Source organism: Globicephala melas, chromosome 15, assembly GCF_963455315.2.
Source record: "Globicephala melas chromosome 15, mGloMel1.2, whole genome shotgun sequence".
Lineage (NCBI taxonomy): Eukaryota > Metazoa > Chordata > Mammalia > Artiodactyla > Delphinidae > Globicephala > Globicephala melas.
In genome coordinates, this window is record NC_083328.1 from 37,494,664 (window position 1) to 37,521,756 (window position 27,093).

General features: G+C 63.6%; 4 protein-coding genes across 7 annotated transcripts; 3 read left to right on the forward strand and 1 right to left on the reverse strand.

Annotated features, from left to right (window-relative positions):
* The first annotated feature begins 323 nt into the window (after window positions 1-323).
* GNG13 (G protein subunit gamma 13) lies at window positions 324-2,510 on the forward strand. Of its 2 annotated transcripts, none has more exons than XM_030872271.2 (3): window positions 324-472; window positions 2,002-2,133; window positions 2,319-2,510. In XM_030872271.2, the coding sequence occupies exons 2-3, from the start codon at window positions 2,036-2,038 to the stop codon at window positions 2,422-2,424; spliced, it is 204 nt and encodes a 67-aa protein (XP_030728131.1). In that variant the 5' UTR covers window positions 324-472; window positions 2,002-2,035; the 3' UTR covers window positions 2,425-2,510. The 2 variants fall into 2 exon arrangements, with proteins under 2 accessions (XP_030728131.1, XP_060141701.1); XM_060285718.1 differs by lacking the exon at window positions 324-472 and adding an exon at window positions 758-814.
* CHTF18 (chromosome transmission fidelity factor 18) lies at window positions 2,469-15,197 on the reverse strand. 2 transcript variants are annotated; one of them, XM_060285708.1, is made up of 23 exons: window positions 11,144-15,197; window positions 10,881-11,018; window positions 10,468-10,662; window positions 10,235-10,385; window positions 9,901-10,069; window positions 9,438-9,530; window positions 9,291-9,343; window positions 9,014-9,158; window positions 8,483-8,692; window positions 7,883-7,980; window positions 7,459-7,582; window positions 7,228-7,379; window positions 7,010-7,103; window positions 6,665-6,763; window positions 6,392-6,522; window positions 5,978-6,149; window positions 4,914-5,138; window positions 4,683-4,832; window positions 4,460-4,590; window positions 3,668-3,812; window positions 3,451-3,564; window positions 2,984-3,041; window positions 2,469-2,908 (listed from the first exon to the last, which is right to left on the reverse strand). In XM_060285708.1, the coding sequence occupies exons 1-23, from the start codon at window positions 11,178-11,180 to the stop codon at window positions 2,772-2,774; spliced, it is 3,021 nt and encodes a 1,006-aa protein (XP_060141691.1). In that variant the 5' UTR covers window positions 11,181-15,197; the 3' UTR covers window positions 2,469-2,771. The 2 variants fall into 2 exon arrangements, with proteins under 2 accessions (XP_060141691.1, XP_060141690.1); XM_060285707.1 differs by having other exon boundaries at window positions 4,683-5,138.
* RPUSD1 (RNA pseudouridine synthase domain containing 1) lies at window positions 11,240-19,512 on the forward strand. 2 transcript variants are annotated; one of them, XR_011376768.1, is made up of 8 exons: window positions 11,240-12,109; window positions 12,183-12,306; window positions 12,438-12,540; window positions 12,694-12,795; window positions 13,229-14,168; window positions 15,360-15,418; window positions 16,497-19,264; window positions 19,370-19,512. XR_011376768.1 is itself a non-coding variant. In XM_030872268.3 (5 exons), exons 1-5 carry the CDS (start codon window positions 11,901-11,903, stop codon window positions 13,654-13,656), a joined length of 966 nt encoding a protein of 321 aa, XP_030728128.1. In that variant the 5' UTR covers window positions 11,240-11,900; the 3' UTR covers window positions 13,657-14,534. The 2 variants fall into 2 exon arrangements, 1 of the variants encoding a protein (XP_030728128.1); XM_030872268.3 differs by lacking the exons at window positions 15,360-15,418; window positions 16,497-19,264; window positions 19,370-19,512 and having other exon boundaries at window positions 13,229-14,534.
* LOC138842357 (mesothelin-like protein) lies at window positions 19,265-26,977 on the forward strand. Its single transcript, XM_070043778.1, is given in 11 exon segments — window positions 19,265-19,455; window positions 20,280-20,335; window positions 21,358-21,478; window positions 22,662-22,788; window positions 22,872-23,050; window positions 23,336-23,426; window positions 24,379-24,534; window positions 24,607-24,734; window positions 25,342-25,636; window positions 25,846-26,101; window positions 26,526-26,977. Coding segments are annotated over 9 exon segments (1,449 nt in total). The 5' UTR covers window positions 19,265-19,455; window positions 20,280-20,335; window positions 21,358-21,455; the 3' UTR covers window positions 26,720-26,977.
* The last annotated feature ends 116 nt before the right edge of the window (window positions 26,978-27,093 follow it).

Below are 27,093 nucleotides of genomic sequence, written 5' to 3' on the forward strand. Positions count from 1 at the left end.
GGGGGATGTAGCATCTTGACCCCATCCTTGCTATTCCCACCTGGCCTGGTGACTCCAGCCCATGAGAGGCAGCAGCGGCTGAGATACAACCTAACAGCTGATGGTCTTTGGTGCTGCACAACGTGACAGCCCAGCCCATCCAGCCCAGTGGGAGGACATGTCACCCAGGGCCAGGGCTGACCCCACACTGCTCCCGGATGCATCTGCCACCCCCAGCTGGTGCCCCAGCAATGGAGTGCCCTGCCTGGGGCTGGCAGAGTGTGCCTGATGAAGCCAGATTCCCAGGGGCAACCCAGCCCTGAGGAAGGAGGGCAGAGAGTGGGGGCGGTGCTAGGGCCTGGCCCAGGTGGCAGGAGTGGGCGGGGCACCTGCCTGGGCTCTGCCCGCCTGTGTGCCCGGCTCACTCGTCCATCACTTCGCCCTCGCCATCACTTGGCCCTTGTCATCTTTGCCCTAGCGGTCACCGTCCAAGGTAGGTCTGGTGAACTGGCTCCTTGCGCTGAGCAGGAAACCGAGGCCTGGGGCTCTGGGGCTTGCCCAGGTCCCATTGGGCTGACCTGGACCACCCTAACCCCCGAGGCACCCTTGCCTGTCCGTCTGCGGGCGAGGGCAGCGGCGCTGCGTGTCGCAACGGGCCGGCCTGACCGGTGGAGAGGACCCCTCCGTCCGCGGGCTGGCTGCGTGGGGAGCCGCGTCCGTGCGCCGTGCGCGCCGCCCGCGCCGCCCGCAGTGCCCGCCGAGCCAGCGCCGTGCGCCGAAGCCGGGGGCGCGCAGGGCGGGCGGCGGCGGCTGCGGCTGCGGCGGCTGCGCGCAGGTAAGGCTGGCGGAGACGGGGGAGGGGGCTGCGGACCGGGCTGCCACCGCCCCCAGCCTGGGAAGCCCCCGCCCACGTGACTCTCTGAGAACCTGAGCCGCCGGGTGGGGTGCTGGAACTCGGGGTCTCTAGGAGGGAGCCCCTGCTCGCCCCCCTGGCTGCCCCTGAAAAGTCCCCCTACTCCCCCGGCTCTCACCCTCACTCCTGGCTGACCCTCCCAGGAGCTCCCTCCACGGCCTGAGGCAGGCGAGGTCACACTCCTGGCAGGACCTGCCCACACTTCCCAGGTCAAGGAAGTCGGTTCTCTGGCTCCCAGCCTCAGTGATGAGGGCAGGGGATGGAGGACAGCAAGGGGCTCCCTGGACCCCTTGAGTGGGCTGCAGCAAGGGAGACAGGAGCGACCTGCCCTCACTTGGCCGCAGCTGGCCGGGTTTCCTGAGAGGTCTGAACCTGTGGCTGTGACGGGCGGGCCCACCCTCAGAGACGGGGCCAGGGGCTTGTAGGCAGGTCAGAGAAGACACTGGGCAGTGGGAGGCTGCAGGGGTTCCAAGTCTTGGACCAGCTGCTCAGCCTGGGACCCCAAAATCCCCAGCACTTGCCCCCAGCCCCCTGGCCAGAGATGCAAATAGCAGCCTCACTCTCCTGGCCCCTGGATTAACCTGCCCTCGGGGTGGGCTTTGCCCATGCAAAGCAGGGGGAGGCACGTGTGGGTGTGGGTATGGGTGTGTGTGTCAGGGTCCCACCCCTGACACGATAGGTTTCTGCTACCGGGAGTGGAAAGTGGGTCTTGCAGGTGGAGGGTCAGGGGACCTGTCCTGTTCTGCTATCCCCCAGCACCGGGGCATTACCCCACCTTCTCCAACCCACAGGCCCAGCCTTGGTGAGGCTTTGCTGGTGGGTAGGGGTGGAAAGTTTTCTCTGCAGTTAATTAGCCCCATGGGAGGTGGGGGGCAGGCACACAGGGTCTCATTAGTGGGGCCTCAGCTCCAGCCCTGTACCCTGGTGAGTGGCATGGGCTGTGGGGGCCTCCCTAGGCAGTGAGCTGGTGTCAGTGTGATAGGGTGGGGGCTCCCTCCCTCCTTTTGTTGGGGGGGTGGGAGGGGGCTCACCAGTGGGGATGGAGCATCTGGAGGGTGATCGTAGGCTGGCAGCCCCCTGGCTCTGTTGATTCCTCCCATACCTTCTAGCCCCAGGCTGGCCACTTCCGAAGCCCCGGATGCCATGGAGGAGTGGGACGTGCCCCAGATGAAGAAAGAGGTGGAGAGCCTCAAGTACCAGCTGGCCTTCAAGAGGGAGATGTCATCCAAGACTATCCCTGAGTGAGTCCCCAGGACCCCATGGAGCCCCAGCCACACCCCACCCAAGGCCAGCCATGATCTGCATCTCGTTTCCCTGCTCTGTGCTCATTTGTATGAGCCAAAACCACACCCCCACACACTGCCATCAGGCAGCACTTGAGGGAGGGCAGGTGCCCTCGTGCTCACCCTCCGCTCCCCACCCACAGGCTCCTCAAGTGGATTGAGGACGGGATCCCCAAGGACCCCTTCCTGAACCCCGACCTGATGAAGAACAACCCGTGGGTGGAGAAGGGCAAGTGTGCCATCCTGTGAGGCCCCCACACCCCAGACTCACGCCTCCCTGTGAAGAGAACGACTCTGTAAAAGTGTGACTTTTATAAAGAGTTTTCAAGCATGTACATGCTTTTGTACATTTTCTAGGAGAGAGAAAGCAACACCCAGGCACCCAGTGTGTATCTGGGGACATCTGGTGTGGCTCCAGGGTGGCCGGTGTGGATCCAGGGTGTCTGGCACAACCCCAGAGTGTCCGGCATGGACAGGGGGGTCTGGCACGGCCCCCACAGTGTCCAGCATAGATCCTGGGGACGTCAAGTGTGGGTCAGAGTATCTAGCACAGCCAAGGTGGCAGCATGGATCCTGGGGGCTTGGTGTGGCCCAGGCTACAGCAGGTCCCTGATGTACAGGCTGCGCCGCACGGCGTTGGAGACGCCCTCCTTGAAGCGGAACCAGACGTCGCTCCTGCCCACCGCGGTGCCCATGCGCTGCTCGGCCGTGTCAGTCTCAGGGGCTGCGTGCTCTGCAGGGGCCACACAGTCGTTCCTCCACCCGACCCTGACCCCAGTCCCTCAACCACCCCCACCTCCCCACACACCTGTGCTCGGGGCTGCCGCTCTCTTGACAACCACACGACCGAAGAAGTCCCTCTCGGGCTAAAGGAGATAGGCCGGTCAGGTTCACGGGGGCTGACCCACAGCGGATAGTCCCCTACCTGGTGGGAGGGCCCAGAGGCCATCTCCCAGGGAGGAGGGATCTCGTGGCACCTCTGGGCAATGGCCCCCTACCCTCACCCCAGCGCGGACCCTCTCTGCAAGTGTTCCCTCCACCCTTCACCACCCTCACAGTCGCCTGCTCCCTGCCAAGGTCAGGTCCAGGGTGGGAGGTGCCAGCATCCTGCCCAGATGAGAAACTGAAGCCAGGTGGAACCATCATGCTGAACAGCAGGGAGCTGGACCTCCAGGACTTAGAACCATAGGACTCCAAGGTCGCCCACCCAGGCCCACGTGGCCCCACCCTCTGGCCACCTAGCCCCGCCCCCCATTAGGGTTAGGGTTACCACACCTGCTCCTCCAGGGCAGCTCTCTTCAGGATGCACTCCAGCCGCTGCTCGTGGCTGCATGGGGCAGATGGCTGCGCCCCTTTCTCCCCAGTGCCCCCCAGGGGACCCCCGTCCACCTACAAGAAGTCACGTACAGTGAGAGCTGACTAGGCAGAATCATACCAGGGACGGTGTCCACTCTGAGGGCCCTGCTCTGCTCAAAGCCTGGGGTGGGCTCACCTGGGGGCCGACCCTAGCCCGGGCCAAGGCCTCCACCCGCCGCATCTTCTCCACTTCAATCTCACGGGCAATGAGCTGCTTGGCCTGGTAGGTGAGGGGCTTGCGGGTGGGCAGCTCGGGAAAGCGGCAGACATCCTCCACGTTCCTGCTCTCGGGGTGAGCAGGGCAGGGCAGGACACCAGGGCACTCAGTCAGCAGAGACGGGGCAGGAGCTACTCACTAGCACCGACCCCAACTGCCGGAATGCAACAATGCAGGACCGGGTCCAGTCCTGTCCCTGCTGCACCCAGCTCTGTGGCAGCAGGGGTGTTATCCACTCTGAGCCTCTGTTTCCCCAGCTGTATGTGGGCTTGAAGAAGGCTGCAAGGGAGGAACTGACACAACGTGGCATGGCCTGGATTCAGGCCTGGGGCTGGGTGCTTGGGAACCAGCATCATTACTGCCTCAAGGATCTGCATCTGGACACCACTGCTGCCGGTCCTCTATCCCCACGACCCTCTCAGGACAGAGAAACAGGGCCCTGGGGAGCTCAAGGGCCCTCTGGGGGTAGCTCCTGGGGGCACTGAGAGGCTCTGCAGTTAACCTCAGGTCCCAGGGCTGTGCCCACCCCCAGTCACATCTGGGCAAGGAATGAGCTAGGACTGACTCTCCCACCCTCCAATGGGGAAGCAGACTCACACCTCCAAAGCCATGCATTTAGACTCACGCCGAGCAATCACCATGGCACTTGGAGCCCAGCCCCCCAGCCTCCTGCCCCCAGGCACCCCCACCCCAGGTGCTGCACAGACTCACGGCTCCAGCCTGTAGACATACTGCCCATCGGGCGTGCGCTCCTGGCAGTAGGTGAGGCTATAGGCGAGCATGGTGCCCACGAGGCTGGCCAGCTGCTGTTTCTCTCGGGCGCTGTACAGCTGTGTGCTCACCTGTGGGATGGTGGGCAGCAGGCAGGGGTGCTAAGCGTGGCCAGGGGCCTGCCCCCACCAGGAGCCACAGCCCTTCCAGGCAAGGCACTCACAGGGCGCAGCTTGGGTGCGAGGATGTCCAGGAGCAGGCAGAGGGTGTCCAGGATGAGCGCCTGCGGTGCAGCCCGGCTGCGGGTGGCTGGCGTGATGCCCGACACCAGCGTCTGCATCAGGTTGTGTGTCCGGCTCATCCGATTCTGGGCCTGGGGTGGAGGGCGGACGAGGACCAAGTCACCCAGGGCCCCGGTGTTAGACCCTGGGTATGGGCAGGGCGTGGGGCGCACCTCCTGCTGGCTGGTGGGAAAGGTGATCCTCGGCACATGGCTGGAGGCAAAGAGCAGGTGGAACGCCGGGGGCAGGAAGGGCAGGTAGCGCAGCAGCTGGAAGCTCTGGCCGTGGTGGGCGGCCCGGCTCAGCAGGTCGTCGAAGGCCAGCCAGTCAAGTGCTATGCACACGGCTGCCAAGCTGGAGTCCCGCAGCCTCAGCCGCAAGAAGTTGTCGAAAAGGCCCTGCGGGCAGGTGGACGGGCCAGTTCCCTGAGCCCCTCCAGCCTCACGCCCCCCCAGCCCACAGCACAAGCACCACACAGTGGGACCCTTCCCCTCCCACCTGCCTGCAAGGCCCAGGGTCTCAGGCACAGCTGCAGACACCAGCAAGTAGCCACAAGGCCCTGGGGATGGGGGTGGCCAGGAAGGCCCACACTGCCACCCCAACTCTGGTTTGACCAAGACCCTGAGACATGTGAGAAAGAAGCCCCCAACCCCTCCCTAAAGGAAGTTCTGTTCACCAGAATCAAGGACACAGAGCCCCCACTCTTGTTCCATGTGGGAATCCCTCCCCTCCAGCCACCACACTGCCCTCCACACAGTGGATTTCCAGATTTGCAAGGATCCCCAGCTGCTAATCCAAAGCTGCTTAGCCAGGGAGGCAACTTACATCAGGCTTCCCAGGGGATGGGGGGCATCCACCACCTGCTCTCCACCCCACGTGCACCCACGTCCCTGTTCCCACAGCTCACATCCAGAATCCAGCCCCTTCCAGCTACTGCCGGGGCCCTTCAGATAGTTCCCCAAGAGCAGCCAGAGTGACCCCATCATACGACCCCACGCTGGCCATCCCCCTCCTGCCAGGGTCAGTCCTTCCTCCCAGCCTGTCCCTGCTCCCACCCGTTCTCAGAAGCCTCCCGATGCCCCGTGTCCACTCCCCGCCCTCCCACCCGCCTGTTTCTCCTCGGGCTCAGCACCATCTGAAGCGTGTCCCACTCACTGTCTGGGGATGAGAAACACTGCCAGATGCTGGCCTCTTGCCCCTCAGCCCCCCGCAAAGGTTTGAGGTAGAGCATGGTTACCTGGACCACCTTTTCGTGCTCACCCGCAGAAGCGGCCACATGCAAGATGTGGTAGAACCGCTGAGAGGCCGCGGTCAGGGGCACCTTGGTAGCGAGGGGCCCTGAACCCACGTGCCCATCACCGAGCAGGAGTGTGTGGGAGGGCAGGGTCGGGTCCTGACCCATGCGGTGCCTGCAGAGAGGGCCCTGAGGCTGGAGTGGAGCCCCCGCCCCATCACCCTGGACCCAGCCCTGCCCACCCTTTCCCTCCCGGCGGCACCAGCTTGTATACGTTTACGATACCCTGAGGTCCCCGAGAAGGGACAGTGAGGGAGGCCGAGGCAGAGCCAAGCAGCCCCCAGGGCCGTGCAGCCTCACACCCCGTCAGCAAAGGCAGAGCTGGCTGGCATCCCAGACTGGGGCTGGCCTACCTACCTCCGGGCCTGGGGCAGCTGGAAGACCTCCTGCCACACGGAGAAGAGGCCCTTGCGCTGGTCCTTGAGGCCAATGCGTGTGGTCTGCACAGCCTGAACGCTCAGCTCCCGCTGGCCCCGCCCATGCAGGAACTGGACATGGGGTGGGGGGTGGGGCGGTGAGAGTGGCTGACCCCCCACCCGTGTAGAAACTAGACACGGCGGTGGTGCGGGGATGGGGGAGTGCCGGCTGCTGGCTGCCCCTGCCCCACCCCCGCCACGGCCACCTGCCCACCTGTAGGGCATTGATGCAGGCGCGGATGTCGTTGTCTGTCTTCTCGCAGAGGGCCGCCAGCGCGCCAGGGTCAGGCCGCATGCCCCGCCGCAGGGAGATCTGCAGAGAAGTGAGAAGGTGAGTGTCCCCCCGACCCCCACCCTAAAGCCACCTCCTCCCTAGAAGCAGGGGTCAGCTCCTATCCTATGGGGAGCAAAGGCCGAAAATCCCTGAGGAAGGACCTCGGTCGCTGCTTGGAACCACCCACCACCAGAGACCAAACTGTCCCAGCACCTCCACCCCATATCCTGGGACCAGCTGGGAGGCTGGGGGCCTGACGGCAGAGGGAGGGCAGCCCTCACGGACCTCCTGGAGCCGCTGTGTGAGCCTGGAGGGCAGCGTGGGCGGGAAGTGGAGCAGGAGTGCCTGCTGCTTCAGCTGCCGAAGGGAGGGCACGAACCTGTGGGATGAGCGGTTTGCACAGCGAGCCCACCTGGCCAGGGCCGCCAGGGTGCGTGCCACAGCCCAGCAGGCGTGGGGCACGCCCACCCAGCGGAGACCCCGTCCCGCCCCGCCCCACTCACTGGTCATTGCAGATGCAGATGATGGGCCTCATCAGGATCCCCCCTTCTGCCCGGCGCCGCCGCCCCCCGCCCGTGGGCACAGCGGGGCCCCCTGGCTCTGCCTCCTGTCGGCCCTGGCGATCCAAGACGCTCAGGAGAACATTGATGGCAGCCTGAGGGGACATGCAGACGGAGGTGAGTCACAGCCCCCACTGCCTGCCCACCCGGCCGCAGCACACCCAGGAGGCCCACCGTGGGGGCCCCGTCGATCTCATCGATAACCAGGCAGTTGGGCCTCCCACCAGTGCCCAACACCGACTCCATCTGCGTGGCTGCCTCGATGCGCGTTCGGAAGGCCTCAGGGCTGCGGTCATCACTGGAACCAAGAGGCCAGGGAGGGGCTGTCAGGGCAGCCATGCCTCAGCCAGTGCAGCAGCCATGGCCTCAGCCAGGGCAGCAGCCAGTGTCCCCAGCAGGACAATTTCCCAGGGCAGAGCCACCACGTGTACAACTCACGGATACTACACAAGGCCACCCCATGACACTGTGGCCAAATCCCAGTGAGCCCTGAGGATGGACAATTCCACAGCCCACCACCCCGAGGCTTTCAGGGTTGTATCCCAGGCTCGACCAGACATACCAGGACAAAAGGAGACCTGGCCCTCCCCCAACTCACCTCGCGTTCATTTCCACCACAGAGTACCCAGCATGCCGCGCAATCACATGGGCCAGGGTGGTCTTGCCCAGCCCTGGGGGCCCACACAGCAGCGCCACCTGCAGCCGAGGCAGGAGAAAACGTGCTGTAACCCACACCACCTCACGGACTCTGGGAGACCCTGACCCAACCGCCAGAGACTGAAAATCCTATCCCGTGAAGCTCAGTGCTAAAAGATGTTCTCCTGCCCTGCCCCAGTCACCAAAGGAAAACAAGCCCCTGCCTGCTGGTCGTGCAGAGCGAGAATAAAGCCTTGCCTGAAGTGAGTTACGTTTGTACCTGACAAGGACACAGCTGTTACTGACGTGACTAACAGCCAGAACCCACCCACAGTCCAGCATAATCACTGTGGGGAGGTGCAGGGCCCTGCAAGGAGTGCTAGTCTTATCTAAGTCATTAGAAGAAAGGACTCAATTCCCAGCTCACGTTGCTGACACTCCTCACCTAGACCCTGACATCGTTCCACCTACACCCTCGGGGGCAGTAAATGTGCCTCATGGCCCCCAGAGGCTGCAATGGTGCCAGCCATCCAGAGAACAGCCCACAGCCAGGTGGGCTCACCTTCTGCCGGGGCCGCCCGCTTGGATCCAGCTCAGCCTCCAGCATCTCCTCTAGCACCTGTCCGTGGCTTTTCCACTTGCTGGAGGCTGTGGCCTCCTTGCCACCACGGGCCGGTTCCACACTGGGTCTGGGCTTCCGGGTGGGCCGCTCTCGGCCAAACACCACCAAGTCCCACAGCTTCAGCCACTTGAGGAGGCAGCGGTTGGTGAACTGCAAGAAGAGAGGCCCAGCCTGGGGGGACGGCCACCAGCACCAAGGACTCCTAGTGCCTGCCTCTCATGTCACCCTACTGTCATGAGCCCAAAGACACACACAGTGATGCTGAGGCTGAATGACAAGTGATGACCGGTGAAAGGCTCTGTACTGGCCTCAGTTTCCCCACCTACAATTCAACGAGGCTGGTCAAATCCCTTCTCCAAATCCTGACCCCTCTGTGGGCTGGCAAAATGAAGACCTGCTAGGCCCTAAGTACTTTTCTCTCGGCAACAAAGAAGCCAGTCACACTTCACTTAAGCAAAAACAGGACCTCACGTCGTCACTGAGCAGCTCCGTATAGCGTTGGGGTGCGAACTCATCCACCCAGAGGCAATGCTGGGAAGCATCTTGGCTGTCAGCCGGCTCCTCCTCAGAGGCCCCCGAGGGCTGGGGCCCCTCCTCCACCTCCTCTGACCTAAGACTGGAGAGCATTGTGCCCTGAGCCACTGGGCCTTAACCCCATGCAGGGATCACACCCCCCAGAATACATGCTGGGGGTCAGCAATCCAAGGACCGGTGAGGACCTCAGAGGTGGAGGGGCCCACTGTGTCACCTGCACAGTGTGTCCGAGAGCCGCTGGGCCTCTTCCAGCAGTCGCTGCCGCCGCTGTGCAGACAATGGGGTTGGAATCAGGATGGCTCAGCCAGCCATTCACCCCTGAGCTACCTCTCCCTTCCCAGCAAACCCCAGCAGACCCTACCTCACTGTCGATCTTCTCCTTCAGGGAGGCAAAGGACACACCCAGCAGATCCAGCTGGCCACGGCCACGCCACCGGATGTCAAGAAGAGGGCTCTGCAGGGAAGGGAGAGCATCAGTCACCCTCCTCTAGGTTATGGGATTTCTACAACCCCCCTCCCAACAGTGCTCAGGGACCTAGATGGCATTTCCTAGCATCAACGGGCCACAAGGAGCCCCTTCTCACCAGCGACCCCAAGGGATCATTGGAATGGCAACAGATCTAAGGTGGAGGAGAAGAGAAAAGAAGAAAACAAGTAAAAAGAAGGAGAAGAAGAAAAAAGAAGAGAAAGAGGAGGAAAGTGAAGGAGAAAGATGGCTCTCCCGAGTGGAAGACTAGAGGCCAGATGGACCTCTAGAGGGGTTCCCAGGTTCAGGGTAGGGGATGTGATGTCCAGGCCCCCGCTCGTGTCTGCACAGCACCCACCTGGACCCCAGTGCCCACTGGGTCAGCCTGAAGCACTAGAAAGGCCCGGTTGCCGTCAGTGGAGGTCACATTGATGTAGTCCTCCAAGACAGGGGGCCGCCTCAGGACAGGATTGCGGGCGGCTGGCGAGGCCTTAGTGAGACCCACATCAGCCCCAGTGTCCAAGGGCCTGGGAAGGGACCATGACCATCTTGGGGATTCCTGGGGAAGGGACTTGGATCCACTGCTGGCTACCCAGCCCTCCCACAGACCCCCAATCCCCAGCCCTCAAGACGTTGTCGAAGAAACCAGATCCTTCCAAGATACTGAGATACCTGTACCCCAAGCTACACACCCCTTGCCCCATAGTTCAGCAGGGACCTCAGGACTCGGTGGGGGGGTGATGTCCTGAGTCGGGGAGTCAGGAGGCAGCGGCTCTTCCATCTCATCGGACCTGAAGTTCAGTCTCCTGGCAGCCTCCAGCCTGGACCGTTTGACTTTGGGGGCTGGGGAGACACATGGAAGGAACAGAGGTCCTTCTCCAGCCTCGAACCCCACCCCTATGCTCTGGGCCCCCGGAAAACATACTAGGGGGCAGGGGTCTGTCCCCGTGGATGTCAGCGGCCAGCTGCCTCTTCCTGGCACCGCCCTTGCTGTTCCCTGGAGGTCCGCCTGGAGAGCAGTGAGTGGCAGCGTTCCCTCCAGCAATGGTCTCCTCGAACGTCAGGCGGGGCCGGCCCACGGTGGGCCAGGGGTCCCTGGAAGGTGACATGGCGGTTGTCCCTGCGGAGAGAAAACTCACAGCAGTCATGCAGAGCATTTCGTCTGCACACAGTCACAGCCCCCGAGGTCGGCGGCGCTGCAGGGCCCTGCTCTCTCTCAGGTTGTTGCTGCCTCCCGGCCTTCGCGCCTCCCCTCCGAGCAGCCCTCCTGGAATCCCCGGGTGGGCCAGACCCCTGTCGAGCTACGGGGGACGAGGCCACGGCAGTGCCCACGCCTACCTTCCAGCTCGGCCAGCACCTCGAGCTCGGCCGCGAACTGGCTGTGGAAGTCATCCTCGACGCCGTACAGCTCCTGCTCGTAGTCCTCCATGGCCGCCCGCCGCCGGCTGCGAACCTCCCGCGCCCAGCGCGCAGCTCCTGCCCAAAGCGACCCGGCGCCGCCAATCAACGGCCGGCGTATCCGGACGCTCGCCATTGGTCAGCGGGAGGGGCGGGGCGTGGGCGGGGCTGCGCGCGCAGGCCGGGCGGGGCTGAGTCCGTACGTTGGAGCTGGAGCGGCGGGATCCGGGCGCTCTCCATTGGTCAGCACGGCCGCCCGTCTGCGCCGTGGGCGGGACGTGGGCGGGACGTGGGCGGGACTGAGCGCCCAGGCTGGGCCCGGCGAGGCGCACCTCTGTGGTCCAAGTGACTGCTCCGGGGCTGCTGGGCCACGAGGCAGGGAGACGCGAGGGCAGGAGCCAGGGCCGGGCAGCAGCATCGGGGGCCCAGACGGCGCAGCTCAGCTGCAGGTCGATCTCGGAATGGGCAGGGGCGCGGGAAGTGTTCGCAGTGGAGTCCGCCGGGCACCTCTCCGCCTGTGCCCATCAGACGTGGGAGGCGAGGGTTCCTCGGAGGGGAGGCAGGGCAGGGGACGTCTACGCGGGAGAGGGAGAGCCCCATCCCCTGCCCTGCACCCCACCCCACTCAGGAAAAGGCTCCTATCGCGCGTCCGTGGCCCGTCCGGGAAGGGTCCGTGGGAGCAGGCTGGAGGGCAAGACTGCTTCTCCCCAGGCCCGGGTCTGGCAGGACTAACCCACAGCCAGAGCCTAGGGCAACACTAGCTCCCCTGATATTGGCCAGACCCCTGCTACTTGACACCCTGCTACTTGACTCAGAGGTGGGAGTGCAGGCACACAGTAGGTCTGCAAGCTTGCCTGACACAGCCTCGGTGGCTTCAGACCCAGGGCCCTGGGGAGCAGGGGTGTCCACGCCAGGTGGGCAGGACCCTGATGTGGGCTGGGCACCCCATGACCCCGCTCCATGCACTTGCCCTGCACTGCAGCCACCATGGAGCCAGGCAGCGTGGAGAACCTGTGTGTCGTGTACCGGAGCCGTGACTTCCTGGTGGTGAACAAGCACTGGGATGTGCGCATCGACAGCAAGTCCTGGTGGGAGACGCTGACCCTCCAGAAGCAGCTGCGGCACCGCTTCCCAGAGCTGGCCGACCCTGACACCTGCTACGGGTTCAGGTACCCACAGCAGCCTCCATCGGTGGGAAGCGGCCCACAGCCCAGCCACCACTGATCCTCTGCCCCATGCCAGGTTCTGCCACCAACTGGACTTCTCCACCAGCGGGGCACTCTGTGTGGCCCTGAACAAGGCAGCCGCAGGCAGTGCCTACAGGTGCTTCAAGGACCGGAGAGTCACCAAGGCTTATCTGGCTCTGGTAAGGCCCAGCTGGTCCTTGGAGCAGGAGACTCCAACACTCAATCCACTTTGATAGCCTCTGGCTGTCAGATGGGTTTCCCAGCAGTGGTGGGTGACCCCATGAGCAGCGTGTGACCCCCTTCCTGGCAGGTGCGGGGGCACGTCCAGGAGAGCCGAATGACCATCAGCTATGCTATTGGCAAGAACAGCACAGAAGGCCGGACCCACACCATGTGCATTGAGGGCACACAGGGTACGGAGGGCAGGGGGTGGGGGCCAGGGGCATAGTCGTCCAGTGGGGACCCTGGGTAGGCTGGGGCAACCCGGGCAGGCGACCTGGGATTGGGGTGGACTCAGCCATGGAGCTGGCCCAGCCAACTCTCTGGGTTTTCCTTGCTCCCTTCAGGCTGTGAGAACCCAAAACCAAGCCTCACTGAGCTGGTGGTCCTGGAACACGGACTGTATGCAGGTGATCCTGTCTCCAAAGTGCTGTTGCAGCCTCTCACGGGTGTGTCCAGGGCGCGTGTGCCCAGGTCTCCTTGCTATCTGCTGATGGTGTCCTGCCTTGGGCATCTCCTGGCACAGGGCACCGAAGTGTCCCCATCACACAGGAAAGGAACCTGCCCAGGGTCTCCCAGCATTGCTGGCCAGGCTGACTCCTCCCCCACACTCAGCCTCACAGCCTGCAGCCTCTTGCCCTGTACGAGGTCGCTCTGGCCTGGGTTCTCTAGTTGATCGAGCATCGCCCTGGCCTCACCAGGGGCAACCCCAGAAGTCGCTTCTGTTCTGAGTTCTGACGTCTTTGTGGCATGAAACAGGGAGGTCTGCTGCCCCCAGGGGTTGTGTGAGGCTTCAAGGACGGTGCTGGGCATGATGTGAATGGGTAGGGGGTGGGCATGGGGTGGCGCCCCCGCCTGACTGGCCCCCTCTCCTCCCCAAAGGACGGACGCACCAGCTGCGCGTGCACTGCAGCGCCCTGGGCCACCCCATCGTGGGGGACCAGACCTATGGCCAGGCCTCGAACCAGGAGGACCAGCCCTTCCGCATGATGCTCCACGCCTTCTACCTGCGCATCCCCACATGTACCGAGTGCGTGGAGGCCTGCACGCCCGACCCCTTCGTGCCCACCCTCGATGCCTGCTGGAGCCCCCACACCCTGGTGCAGCCACTGGATGAGCTCGTCCAGGTCCTGCGGGCTGCCCCAGACCCTGACCCCACAGAAGGGGGCCCCAGGCCCTGCAGCCCCTCCACGCCCCTGCCCGGGCCGGGCCGGCCCCCACCGCCCCCTGCCAAGCTCCCTGAGACAGAAGCACAGCGGGCCTCCTGCCTGAAGTGGCTGTCGGAGTGGACGCTGGAGCCGGACAACTGAGAGCATCATGCTGGGGTGGGGATGGCAGGCTGGGACTCCAACGGTTGGGGGCTGCAGGTCAGAGTCCTGGACACATCCCTGCAATGGCCAGGCCTGGCCAGCAGGGGGAGCCAGGCAGCTGCAATTCCAGAGGATTAAGCTCTTGGGCTGTGGGACCCACATGGGCCTCCCTCCCAACACCCCAACCCCCACAAACTGCCCCAGAGCACCTCCCTGGTTCTAGAGCCTCAACCCCAGGAACTTATTTGTAGACTTGATCGGGGTCACTCTGGAAGAGGCAGAGCCAGGACCTGGGCCACCCTCAAGGTGGGCTCCTCCTGGGCCCCCAGCCAACACCCCAGAGCACCGTGCTCCACGCTGCTTTGCTTGGATCCTCTGTGGCCATCACCCCAGCCTGGCTGGGTTCTCCATCTGCAGACCTCAACCCTCCTTGCTAGGCCCGTCTGACCTTGTGCCTTTGCTTCTGCTAGACTCTGCCCCCTCCACCTGCATCCTGAGCGTCTCACATGGAGGTGGGTGTGGGCCACACTCCTCAGCCCCCACCTCACGTGCCATCCCTCCAGGCCTGCCCTGAGCGCTGCTCCATGGGGTCTTCCGGGCCCCTAATTGCGGCTGCTGCCTCCGTCACCTGCCTGGCAATTTCCAGGCAGGACCTCAGCCTGAGAGCAAGGGCAGCCCACCAGCCCCCCCCTCCTCCATCCCCACAACACGGCCACGCCTCCCCAGCCATAGCTGAGCTCTGAGAACTGGGAATAAACGCTCAATGACTGACCCTGCAAGTGACCATGAATGTGCCTGATGTGGGGATTTCAGGGGGCTCACACCCCCACCCCATCCCTTCACTGGACAGACCTTTGCCCTAGACCCCAACAGGAGCCAGGACGGACCTTATAATCCTAGCTGCTGACCTGCCCACCCCCCATTCAGTGAACACCCTGCAGCCCTGGTGTGGGGGCTGGGCTCTGAGTAGGGGACAGAGCTGGGTCAGCTGCATCCCTGGAGGACCCCAAGACCCACAGCCAAAACCATCAGAGCATCCACCTGGTCCCACCAGTGTTCTCCGTAGAGCTGCTGCCCTCACAGTGCAAACCTTGGGGCCCTCCAACACCTCAGAATGCCACGGGAGGGCTGGCGCCTAGGCCTCCAGCCAGTTTGAGGTCACACACCATGTCCCTGTGCCCAACTAGGCTAGGCCCCTCCTCTTGGCCGGCCAAGGCAGACAGGCCCTATTGTGGGGCTCCTGGGCTCACCCCACCTGTAACCACAGCAAGCTCTCAGCCCAGGTGGAGCCAGAGGCAGCCCCCCACCCCACCCCCACCCCGCATGGGGTCTCTGCAGAGACCCAGGTCCCAGCCTCTGCTCCCCCGTCTCCTCATCTGTAACAGGATCGGAGGGACCCACGGGGCAGCAGCCCGGACAGATGGATGGCTACTGTGATGTGCCCAGCACAACCCTTTCTCGTCAGATGGGGGCGGGGTGGGAGAGCATCACCTTCCTGGCACTCCCAGCACCTCACCTCCTTGCTGAGGACTGCCCCACCTCTCCCCCCACCACCCTCCGCTCCACCTCCTTCCCACTACCTTCAACCTCTGCCCTCCTCTCCCCGCCACCATCTGCCCCCCCACACCCTAATGCCCTCCTCTGCCATCAACTCTTACCTGTTTCACCCCCTTCTCAGCATTTCACCACTGTCTCCTCCTTAGGTCCCTGCGGAGCATCAGCCCCTCACCCACAGCGTGGCCCGGCCCACAGACCCTGCTCAGTGAGTGTGTATAGAGAATGAAAGAATGGTCCCCAAAGGACTCAGGGCCGTGAGCCCACTTTGTGCAGGCTTCCCGCCTCTCCCCACGCCCCCTCCTCACGGCCCCACTCCCTACACCTCTGGGCGGTGCTCAGCCACTGTCATGCCTGCTGTTGCCACACGGGGTCACTGCTGACCCCGGCCCCTCATAGCCCTGTCCTCTTGAGACTGCGGTGACCTTTGGAAGTTCCATTTCCCATGGATACACCCAGGTGCTTCCCAACTGCTGGCACCTGCCAGAGGGTCTGGACCTACAGGGGCTGTGGCCAAGCCAGGACCACCCTGACAGCCCTTCCTTCCAGGGGCCCCCAGGGGCCCCTCCCCACCCAGCTCAGGCAGGGCTACCCCACAACACCCCAAAGGGTGGCCAGGTCTTCCTCTCTGTGCCCCAGCGACTGGCCACATGTTGGGGCCCTCCCTGGGGCACAGGTCCTGAACTCTGGAGGGCGTTTCTCATGCCAGGACAGAGAGAATCATTTTTCTTCAGCTGGCTGGCATCATTGCTGTCCCCCCGCTCAGGTCCCAGGAAGCTGCTGGTGAGGCCAGGGAGCCAAGGGTCACCCCCATCCCCACCCTTCTGTAGCCAGAAGTCTCGGCTGGGCCAGGAACCAGCCTCCAGGGCCCCCACCCCCGACCCCAGCCACAGGGACGGGAGCACACAGCCGACGCCACCACGTGGCCCTGGGGCTCCAGCCCCTGCTTACTGCCAAATGGCCTGAGGAGGTCAGCCAGGTTGGGGCCTTGGGACGACCCTGACTGATGGTCTGCAGGGTAGGACCAGTTGGCTGAGGAGGGACCTAGGGGAGAGCGGAGGGCAGGCGTGACCCGCCGCAGAGCACTGACCTGGGCATGACAGCCTGGCTCAGGGCCCATGGGCTGAGCCTGCAGAGCAAGCGACAAGACAGACAGGAAGAGGGGTAGACTGGACAGACAGACAGGCAGCCACGGAGGGAGGGAAGGCAGGATGGAAGGGCAACAGGGGCCCATGGGTAGGAACTGCCCTGGGGATGTTCCATGTATATTTCCTCTCTCCCCACAGCCTGGCTCCTCCCCCTGAAGAGCCCTGTCAGCCCCTCTGAGAACCCCCAGGACCACAGATCCCGACCTTGCTCCCTACAGGTATGCTGCCTCTCCCGTTGGCCCCAGGACATGGGGTCCACCCAGTCCATCTGCCCCCCACAGCCTACTGTGGGGCAGCCCGTGAGCGGTCATGCTCCAGGGGGCACAATGCCGGCAGGTCAGGAGCACACCCAAGTGCCCAACCCTGCCCCTGCTCACTCTGTGTGGACAGGGACAAGCCGTCAGCCAGCGTGGGCCTCAGTCTCCTCGTGTGTACGGCAAGCATTGTGCCGTGCTGCTGGCGGGAGCCGGATTCCACGAGCAGTACAGGACAGAGCTGGGGATGGGTGTGACTCTCTACAGCCCAGCACTTGCTCTGTTGCTGTGGTCATTTGTCCACCCGGGGCCTTGGGCTTCCCTAGAGGCCAAACCCAAAAGGGGCAGCCAGCATCTGGCCTCCTGCACTCACTGGCCTATGGGGAGTGTCCTTCAGCCAGGCCTGGACCCTGAGGTGGGTGGAGACCCCACCACCAAGTGACATCCCACCCCCACAGACCCCTCAGCACCCAGAGCTCCAGCAAGCCCTCAGCCAAAACTGACTGCTCCAGAGCTGACCAGCCAGCCTCAGGGGGTCAGTGCTAGAGCCCAGGGTGAGCCTGCCCACCTCCAGCGGGACCTGCTCCCTGGACCCCGCCCCCCTCCAGACCCTGGGGGTCACTGTCCTCACTGCCACACACCCTGCCAGATGGAGCTGAGCTGGCCCTCCTGGTGGCCAAGGGGCCCTTGGAAGCCCATCCTGGGCCAGCTGGACGGGGAGTCACTGGACAGTTTTCAGGGGAGAGGGGCTGTCACCACAAGCTCTGGGTGCCCTCCAGCTCTAGATGCTGCAGCTGGACTCCCATGGGGCCTATCCAGGGGCCGGGGAGCGATCCTCAGCTGGTCCCTCCAGCTGCCGGTCCCCCAGGGTCAGCACCTCTGCTTGTCTGCGGGGCTGGCTTGATGGGCATGTGTGGCCCTTGATGCAGGTGGTAGTTGTTCAGCGGCTGAACCCATGTCATGGGGGCTCAAGGCCCCAGAGCCCTCTTGGCCCTGCCAAGCAGAGGCAGATGTGGTCAAAGCTGGGGCCAAGGGCCAGCCTGGGGCACCCAGCCCGCCCCACCTCAGCTGGGGAAGAAGTGTCTGTGGGCATCTTCATTCCCAACCCTCCCGCAGCCACACCTCCTGCTCTGCCTTGGAGACCTGCCCTGTGGAGCCGTCCCTGTCCTGGGCCCCAGGGTGCTGGGCCCCAGGGCCACATGTGTGGCAGGCACAGCTCTCCCGTTGAGGCTGCCTGCACACCCTCCCTGCCCCACAGTGCACACACGTGTGGACATGCATAGCCGGCTCTGCTCCAGTATCCACAGTACAGAAACACGCCACATGTCACTCAACCCAGGCCCCACAGTGGGGCCACGAGTGCCTAAGATCCCTGCAGGGGACACATGAACCACATGCACCACGTGTGCACATAGATGTGTGTGCTCCTCGGTGCACACGGATGTGCATGTGTGCTCACACATGGATGCCAGCACACGTCAAGTGCAGGTGTACACGTGTACAAACGCAGGTGCGACCCTCAGGGCAAGGTCATGGCTGAGCCAGACCCCCCAGGGGAGGGGTATGTGCTGGGCAGCCGCCAACTGGGAGCTAAGCCTCCCGCTCCTGTGAGGCTGGGGAGCAGGTGCCCACTGCTCTTGGGGCCTCCAGGGGCTGACAAGGCTGCACCACCTGGTATAGCCCCAGCCCCTCCCCTACACATCTGCCTGGCAGGCGTCACTGCAGGAGTGGGTGGCTGGCAGGGCAGGGTGCTGAGCGAGCTATGGAGGTGAGCGGAGACCATGGTGCCCCCACCCTGCACCACCCCTGCGCCCCGAAGCTCAGTTGCAGGGGCTGACACAGAGCAGGGTGGGACCACTGGTGTCTGGACTCCTGGCACCATGTCTACAATATCCCCGCTTCTGATATCTGCCGCCTGGACCTGGAGCAGCCTCCTTCTAGGACAGACAGATTTCTTGGTGCTCAGGTGGGGGGCGGGGGTGGGACGGGAGCCGCGACCAACTGGACGCACAGGGCCCCAGCTGTGAGTCTGGCCTCTGTGTGGCCCTGGGCAGGTAGCTGAGCCCCTCTGAGCCTCCGTCTTGGCCCCCACTTGGGGCGGTTACCTCCCCATCTTCCTCCTGGGCCATGCAGAGTCCAGAGGCGCACAGGTGCCCCAAGCCAGCAGCCCGTGCAAGGCCGTGGTCCAGGAGCCAGCAGTGTGGACCAGGCTCCCTGGCGCAACCTCCTCCCCAGGCCTCAGTTTCGGTCTCCACCACGGCCAGAGCTGCCAGCAGGCTGCAGCATGGGCTGTGCCCGGGGCCAGGTCTCACTGGGCATCCGAGGCCCTGAGAAGGGAAGGGGGCTGCCTGGGCCGCCTGGTGTGGGGGTGAAGCTGGGGCTGCACCAGGGTAGGTTGGGGGCCAGCAGGCCTCTCACCCCAGCTGCTGCAGGGACTCACTGGGACCGCCGCCCACCCCCACCTCCGAGCTGTTGAGAGAGCTGTCCACTGGAGACACAGCAGTCCAGCTGCAGATCCCCTGAGTCCTGACCTGTGGTAAGAAAGCCGGGATTTGGCCTGGCTCCCCCTCTGCTGCTCCCTTTTGTTCCAGAGACACATTGCTTGTGGGTTGTGCCCTCCTGAAAGACGAAGAGACACGGCTGCAGCCCAAGGTTCGGGGTCACCTGCCCTGCATGGCACCTGTCCTGTGTGACCCTGGGTGGTGACCTCCCCTCTGTACCCTGCCCCGGCCTCACCACCTCCTGTCTCCTCTCCAGCTTGACCCAGACCCGCTGCCTGTGACCCCGGTGCCTTCCTGCCAGGATGACCAGTGGGCACCACACAGCCATGGGCCCCAGAGCAGGTGAGATGACTCTCCCTCCCCTCTTGGGGGGCAGCTCCCATGGCCGGCTCCTCGGGGTAGCAGGACCACCCTCTTTCCTCCTGAGCCTCTACTGGGGGTCCGGGAAGGGAAGGGGGTGGCACAGATGGGGCACTGCGGGTGGGGGTTCTGTTGGGGACAAGGCAGGGACAAGGCGGGCCATGGCTAGAAGGGAATGAGCAACCGAGGAGCAGGAGAAGGTGGTAGCTGACCCCTGTCCCTCTGCTCGGGGGTTTCAGGGCTCAGACTGTGAAGACAGAGCCACAGGGGGTGGAGGGAGAAGGTGCACACACGTGGACACTGGTAGGCATGCATACAGGCCATCACATAGGTGTGTACATGCTTCCAGACACACAGTCACATGCCACCAGCTACACATCGTCACAGAATGTATACACTGCCACACCAGCAGGCACACAGGTCTACTGTGTAGTCATGCATGCCATCCCACACATGTACACCTCACCATACTTGTGTATACACCACCACCACTGTACATACCATTAGGGGCACAGGCATACAGCATCAGACAGTCGTGTATACAGGTAGACACACTGCCACACATGTTCACCTGGTCACACAGCACGCTCAGACCCAGGCTGGCACACAGGTGACCAGCACCGTGGAGCTCCCAAGGACTCCGTATTGGGGCTGTCACAGGCCCACCCGGGACACAGGGAGCCCTGGGGAGACCGACACTGGACGCTCCCACACAGATGCTTATGGCCTGTTCTGTTCCAAGTGCCCTGGTGAGCCCAGGCCTCGCCTTCCTGGTGTCACTCACTGCCCACTGCTCTCATCCCCAGGCCGAGGGTGCCACCCAGGGAGGGCTGGATGTCAGCAGGGCCAACATGTGGGCCAGGTGAGTGCAGGTTCGGAGTCACAATCAAGTTTCCCCAACAGATTCCTTGGCAGGCCTGGGTGGGGGTGAGAAGGAGGGACCATCTCCAGGGTCTGCATTTGACGGCCCAGACATGGCCGGGGCAGGACTGACTCCCGGCTCCTATATGCGGGGCCTGGCCCTGCCTGCCCAGGTCACTCGCTGGAGATGGCTCAGGGCAGCTGGTGTCCTTCATCAGAGTCACACCCACATGGCTGGGACAGGACCCCAGGCCATCGCGGCTGGCTGGGGCCCGGGTCCCCCACCTCGGCCCGGCAGACAATCACTTTTTGTTTTTCTGGGGGGTGCCGCGTCATGCGGCATGTGGGATCTTAGTTCCCCGACCAGGGATCAAACCCACACCCCTTGCATTGGAAGCACGGAGTCTTAACCACTGGACTGCCAGGGAAGTCCCGACAATCACTTCTTGTCCTGAGGCCTCTCAGCTTTCTTCTTTCCGCCCCAAGCTTTGCTGCCCTCTCCGGTCCCAAACTGAGACTCTGTCCTGGTGGGGGTTGGAGGCCACTGATCTGCCATCAATCAATTGATCAGTCAGTTGACTGATCAGGCAGGGCTGGAGGCCAAGCTGGACCAGCTGGGCCCAGGCTAAGGTCTCATGAGACCTGACCCTCCCCTGTGCACGGATCTTACTAGATTCACATCATGAGGAAGGCCTGGCTGCAGACACCCAACAGGTGCCCTTCAAAACCTCAGCCATCGCTGGGACCTCAGAGCCCCAAGCTCTGGAACTGGGCCTCAACCAGACCCTGAGTCTGGACAGGGGCCACTTTTAAGCCCTGCTCATAGCTCAGAGCCCAGCACCAACAGGGCGCCCTCGGGGGAAGTGTGTGGTGTGCATATGCTGACAGCCAGAGCCTTGCTGTCCACACCTCCTGGGTCTCTCACCCCCACCCTGTGTTGAGGAGTCTGACCTCCACCCCAAATGCTGCAGTCTGGGACCCCTACTCCCTCTGCCCCTCACTGTCTATCTCCTTTCTGCCCAGTGCCAACACCTCCCTCCTGCAAGGCTTCTGGTGCCAGCTGGCCAGTCAGCTAGCCCGGGACCAGCTTGCCGCTCTGATCAGGAGGATGGAGACACAGCATGTCCTCCTCGGAGCCTGGCAGGTCAGCGGCGGCCCTTACCAAGACTGCCTGGGTGTCGAGGGCAAGGGCAGACTCCCTGGAGAAGGGCCCCAGGGACGGGCAGGAAGGGAGGCATCCCTGGCAGAGGACCCAGGCAGCAAGGGCCAGGAATGTGGTGCCAGGACACGGAGTAGCTCTCCTGAGCACAAGGGCCCTGTGCTGGAGAGCTGCACGATTGTCTCTAGCTGACACAAGATGCGCCCCTCAGGTCACCCAGCGGACAGGAAGTTAGCCTCTGAGGTGGGCTTCTCTCTCCCCTGGATGATGTTCCAGTGTGGCCCACTTTGGACTGTTTCCAGGACTTCTCACCAATCACCCACAGACTCCTGCCTCTTGTTCTTGGTTTGGTGAGGGCTTGCCTACCTGGCCTCCATCTGGCACCTGTGGCAGGTCCTCCAGGCTCCCCGAGGGTGAGGGATCTTCCAGCCTGCTGGCCTCTCCTCCACCTGGGCTGTGAGAGGGGCCAGCTGAGCTCACCTGGACCCACAGCTGACCCAAGCGTCACCAGTCCCTGAGTTTAATAAAAGAAAGGAAGGAAAGAAAGCTATTGTCTTATTATAAAATTAATATAAAATTAGTAATAAATCTGAAACAACCCCAAAGTAGGCCAAGTAAGTGGGACAAGACGTCCAGGCAGGGGTGCATTGGATGAGCAGATCCTCAGTGAGCCAATGTGGTGCAGTGGGGGCTGGGGTGGGCAAGGGCCTGATGCCAGAGGAGAGGGGGCTCTCAAGCTGGGTTTGACCCGTTCTGAGGCCGGTTCTCGTTGTGGAGGTTGAGGCAGGAAGAGGAAAACATGAAGTCCAGGGACAGAGAGCCAGCAGGCAGAAGGAGGGGACGGGTGGACGTGGGGACAGGGGCTGAGAGGTAGGTGGGGGGCCCTAAGATGGGCAGAGGGAAAGGGGCTGGGCAAGCCCCCGGCCGGGCAAGGAAGTGACACGCTGCCTGCCCTGCCCAGCTCAGCTGTCTGGCCAACCTGGCCGCCCGGCAAGGCCTCCAGGGCGACTTCGAGCTCCACCCCACCAACCTGCTGCTCCTCTACGAATGAGTGCCCCTCCCCGCCCAGCGCCCAGCCGCGTGGGCTGAGCATGCTCCCCAGGGACACCTCAGTCACTCGGAGGCCCCCCAGTCTCCCCCTCCTGACAGCCCTCCAACCTTCCCACAGACTGACACAGGTGAGGGAAGCCGACTGCCAGGCCTTCGTCCGCCGCACAGCCCAGGGCAACACAGGGCTGCTGACCAACCTGCCCGACCAGAAGGCCACCCTGCGGCACAGGGCCCTGGCCTGCCTGGTAGGCACCGTGGGCCGGCCAGGCCAGGACAGGACAGGTGACGGGCAGTGGGACCAGGCTCATGCTGACCTGCTGTCCTGCAGGGAGGGCCCCGCCCGAGCCTCAGCACCTCCGACCTGCTGCTCCTCGGGGTCCTGGTGTGTGACACAGATGCATCCAGCATCATGGCTGCAGACCCCCATGTGCTGCAGAACCTGCGGCGCTGTCCCCAGCTGATGGCCGCCCTCAACAGGCTGCTGGCCAGCGGCAGGACCAGGCTCGGGTGAGTGGGGGCCCATGCCATCTGCCCAGGCTTCCCCTCCTCCACCTGATAGAGGAGGCAGCCTGGAGATCAATGTCCACAGCCCCACTGACCTCTAACCTCTGACCCAGCTCCCACCCCACTCTGACCCTGCAGCCTATGGGGTACGGGTTTGAGGTGCCCAGAGGCCTGGGGTGGGAGAGTCTCTGCTGGGCAGGCCCTGGGAATGGCACTCAGGGAGGGTAGGCGGTCTGAGGGGTCTGGGTGCTGTTCAGGGCCCGACACAGAGCCCCCTTCGCACACCAGGCCCTCTGGCTCCTGGAACCTGGAGGGGCTGCAGGCTCTGGGACCCCTAGCCACCTACATCAGCCCCAGCCTGTGGATGCAGCTGCAGGAGGTAGGGCAGCACCCCGGGGCGGTTGGGGATCCAGCCAACCTTCCACCAGCCTGCCCAGGCCTGATGGTCGGCCGGCAGCCACTCTGATGCCCAACTGCTGTCCCCAGTCGCTCCCCGTCACAGAGTTTCTGTCTGTGGGGAGGAAGGAGGGAACAGGTAGCCCTGGTGGCCCTCCCCAGGGTGTGGACTCTCCAGGCCCGCCCGCCAGGCCGTGGGCCTAGACTTCTTTGGCAGCATAGTGGCCATAGTGGCCACGGGCAGGGCAGCTCAGCCAGTGTGATGCCAGGCGCTTTGGCACTGGCTTCCTCGAGGCCAAGGCCAAGTTGGTACCCTCACGGCCCAAGCGGGACACAGGTCAGTGTGGCCACCATGGCCTGGGGATTTCACATCTCCCCCTGCTCGGGCTCCTCATCCCGGAGTGGGGGCACCAGAGGCATGGCACCCTTTGCCTGGACCTCCTGAGCTTGGCCCAGGGTCTCTGTCCAGGTTGAGGGGAGTGGTCAGAGTCTGGTGGGGCTGGACTGGGAGTTGAGACCAAGGTCAGGGTTGAGTCAGTCTGGTCCAGGCCAAGTTTTTGGCTAGGAATCAAGCTTGGGAAGGGTCAAGGTCAGGAGTGAGGTGGGGCCCAAAGTCAGCAGCAGTGCTGACCAGCTGGGTCCTCAACACCCGTACTCCACCTTGCCACAGGGAGACCCTGCATCCCTGGCAACATCACTGCAGCCACGCTGCACAATGACCTCTTCCTGGTACGCTACGACTGCGTGCAGCTCGAGTCCTGCCTGGGCAGCCGTGGGCTCAGGGCCAACCTGGACCCCCTGCTGCAGCACCCACTGCCCACCCAGTGCCAGAAAGTCGTCAAGGCCAAGCTGGCTTAGGTGCGCCAGCGACCGGCAGTGGGAGGCAGGTGGTGGGCCGGCCGTGTGGCCTGACCACCACCTGCCTCCCACTGCAGGTCTACCCAGGCAGCGTCCCCGAGGAGCAGCTGCAGCTCATCCCCTCGCTGGCCTACCTCTACTCCCATGTGGAGACTGGCCAGTGGCACATCACGTCCAAGGACACGGTCGTGGCCCTGCTGGCCCCAGACGGGGCCCTGGAGAACCAGACAGAGGTGAGGGTGGGGGTGGGGGTGGGCAGGGGACCCCGCTGACCCTGGCCTTGCAGACCCGAACCCTGCCCACAGGTCATCCTGCAGAAGTTCCTGGACCACAACGGCACCATCACCAGTGCCCTGCTTGTGGCCAACGGGGGCTCCCGCCTCTGTTGGATGAGCCCCCGCCAGATCCAGGCCATCCGGCCCTTGGAGTTTCGGTGAGCCCACCCAGCAACCCACCCCCCACACCTCAGAGCCACCTCCACTCCTCGGCCAAGGAAGGATTCTATGGGGGCCCAGGCCAGGCCATCGTAGGTAATTAGCTTCCTTCCTATGGCCTCCGTAACAAAAGATTAGAGTGGCTAAAAACAACAGAAATGTGTCCTCTCACAGTCTGGAGGCCAGAAGTCTGAAGTTAAGGTGTCAGCAGGGCTGGCCTCCCTCTGAAACCTGTAGGGGAGGCTCCTTCCTGCCTCTTCCAGCTTCGGGGCTGCATCACCCCCATCTCTGCCTCTGTCACAGCTGGCTTCCCACTGTGTCCGTGTCCAAGTTTCCTTCTTCTTATGACACCAGTCGTTAGATTCAAGGTCCACCCTAAATCAGTATGACCACATCTTAATTTGATTACAGCTACAATTAGGAAAGACCCTATTTCCAGATAAGCTCACGTTCTGAGGTTCTGAGTGGACATGAACTTGGAGGAGACACTACTGAACCTAGCACGGAGAGCAAGAGGAAAGCTGTGGTTCAGAAAGCGGGAGCCAGGCCCAGCGTCCAGAGGAGAAGGGGCCTCTGGCCTGCCTATCAGCCTCACCCCCCACCCAGGCTGGCCGGAGCCCTAGACATCTCCTCCTGCCCTCAGAGCCGCAAGAACGTGCTCTACGACAAGGCCCGAGAGGCCTTCGGCACCGCCAGAACTGTAGACGCCTACTACAGCTTCACGCCTCCCCTACCTCGGTGAGACCTCGCCCTGCGTAGGGCACGCCTCCCGGAAGCCCCGCCCCTCATCGCTGCCCCGCCCCTAGGCGGTGCCCCCGTGGAGGAGCTGCGGCACCTGCCCCAAGCTAACGTCTCCGTGGACATTGACACTTTCACCAGTCTGAACACCCGAGTGCTGCAGGTGGGCCGGGGGCTACCCGTCAGGGGGTGGGGCTGGCCTAGACGAGGATGCCTAGGTTACGGTCTGCAGGCCCCAACACCCACCCCAAAGTCGGAGGTGTGCAGGCAGTGTGGGCCCCAGGTCACTTCTCCAGGTGCGTTCTGCTGGGTCTCACCCCTGCGCTCCGGCCAAGCACTGACCCCGCCCACGACCCCTCGCTCCCTTCGCAGAGCCTGAGCGTGGGCAACGTGACGACGCTGCTGGGCCAGAACATGGGGGACCTGCAGAAGGCTCACAGCCACCCCACCATCAGCTCCTGGCTCTGCAGCCTCAATCGGTCAGCCCTGGGCGAGCTGGGCCTGGACACGGACCCAACCGGCCCCACCGGCCTCACCCACGTGACAACTAGGACCCCCAACACCATCCCCTGCATGCCCCATCTAGTCCCCACCTCAGACCGGCCTTGGAGCACTGACCCCAGCTCAGGTATGCCTGCACCCACCCTCCCCACTCCAGCGGGCCATCCCCGCTCTGCCCTGTGTGCCCCCCCTCCCCCAACTGCTACTAGCTTCTTGTCTTGCGCCCAATCTCATTCAGCGTTGGCCTACTCTTTCCATCTGCCTCCTCGGGTGACATCTGGGTGACACTGGCTTCACCTCGCATTGCCTGCTGAGGGACACCTCCTCCAAAATCTGCTGAGCAGCAGAAAGTGGAGAGTGGGGAAGTTTTGAGGTCCCCATCGGGACCCAGAAGAGCAGCTGTACATGGGGGTCCTCACTGCTCTTCCCCACCCACAGGGATGGTGTGAGCCCTGAGCCCGGCGCAGGGGCCGCCCAGGCCTGGGGGAGGCAGGACAGCCTGGGGGCTCCCAGCTGGACTGAAGGGTGCTCCTTCCATGTTCCACCTACAGGCAGCCCACCTGGGGTATCTGCCACTTGCTGTGGCCCTGCCGTCAGGCCTCCTGTGGCTGCTGTATTGGAGCACCCTGGGGCCCAGCTGGAACCACTCACAGGGCACGTGCCCCATGGCCTCCAAAGACAGCGCTGCCCCAGCACCACTTGCAGGAAAACCGGGGCTGGTAGGTGGAGCTGGCTGCCTGCCTAGACCAAGATGCCTGCCCCATGCCCAGGGGACCTGGCCACGTCCCACATCCCAGGGGCCTGCAGGGCCAGTCCCTGCCCACACCCAGCTCCCAGGACCTGGAGCCAGACTGAGGACCTGGGCCCAGGGTCACTGCCCCAGCCAGTGAGGGAGATGCTGCCCCTGCCCTCTGGCTTCTTCCAGATGAAGAACTGGGGTTGGGGAGGGGTTTCCGCGGACTGACTTCGCTGATTGATTTGAATAAAGGACAAGGTGGTCTTCCTGCCTGTGTCCCTTTGCTCTGGGCCTGAGGAGGGACAGAGACCCTCTTAACTAGGATCAGGACTCCAGCCTGCCATCTCCTGGGGCAGCAGTGTCACCAGAAGCCACCCTGAGTG

Coding starts and splice junctions, on each gene's coding strand:
- GNG13 (XM_030872271.2), top strand. CDS start 2,036: ATGGAGGAGTGGGACGTGCCCCAGATGAAGAAAGAGGTGGAGAGCCTC. Junction 2,134..2,318: donor TCATCCAAGACTATCCCTGA/GTGAGTCCCCAG, acceptor CCCCACCCACAG/GCTCCTCAAGTGGATTGAGG.
- CHTF18 (XM_060285707.1), bottom strand. CDS start 11,180: ATGGAGAGCGCCCGGATCCCGCCGCTCCAGCTCCAAC. Junction 10,070..10,234: donor GCTGAACTATGGGGCAAGGG/GTGTGTAGCTTG, acceptor GTCCCTTCCCAG/GCCCTTGGACACTGGGGCTG. Junction 3,813..4,459: donor TATGTCTACAGGCTGGAGCC/GTGAGTCTGTGC, acceptor CCCCGAGAGCAG/GAACGTGGAGGATGTCTGCC.
- RPUSD1 (XM_030872268.3), top strand. CDS start 11,901: ATGCACTTGCCCTGCACTGCAGCCACCATGGAGCCAGGCAGCGTGGAG. Junction 12,541..12,693: donor GTGCATTGAGGGCACACAGG/GTACGGAGGGCA, acceptor TGCTCCCTTCAG/GCTGTGAGAACCCAAAACCA. Junction 12,796..13,228: donor GCTGTTGCAGCCTCTCACGG/GTGTGTCCAGGG, acceptor TCCTCCCCAAAG/GACGGACGCACCAGCTGCGC.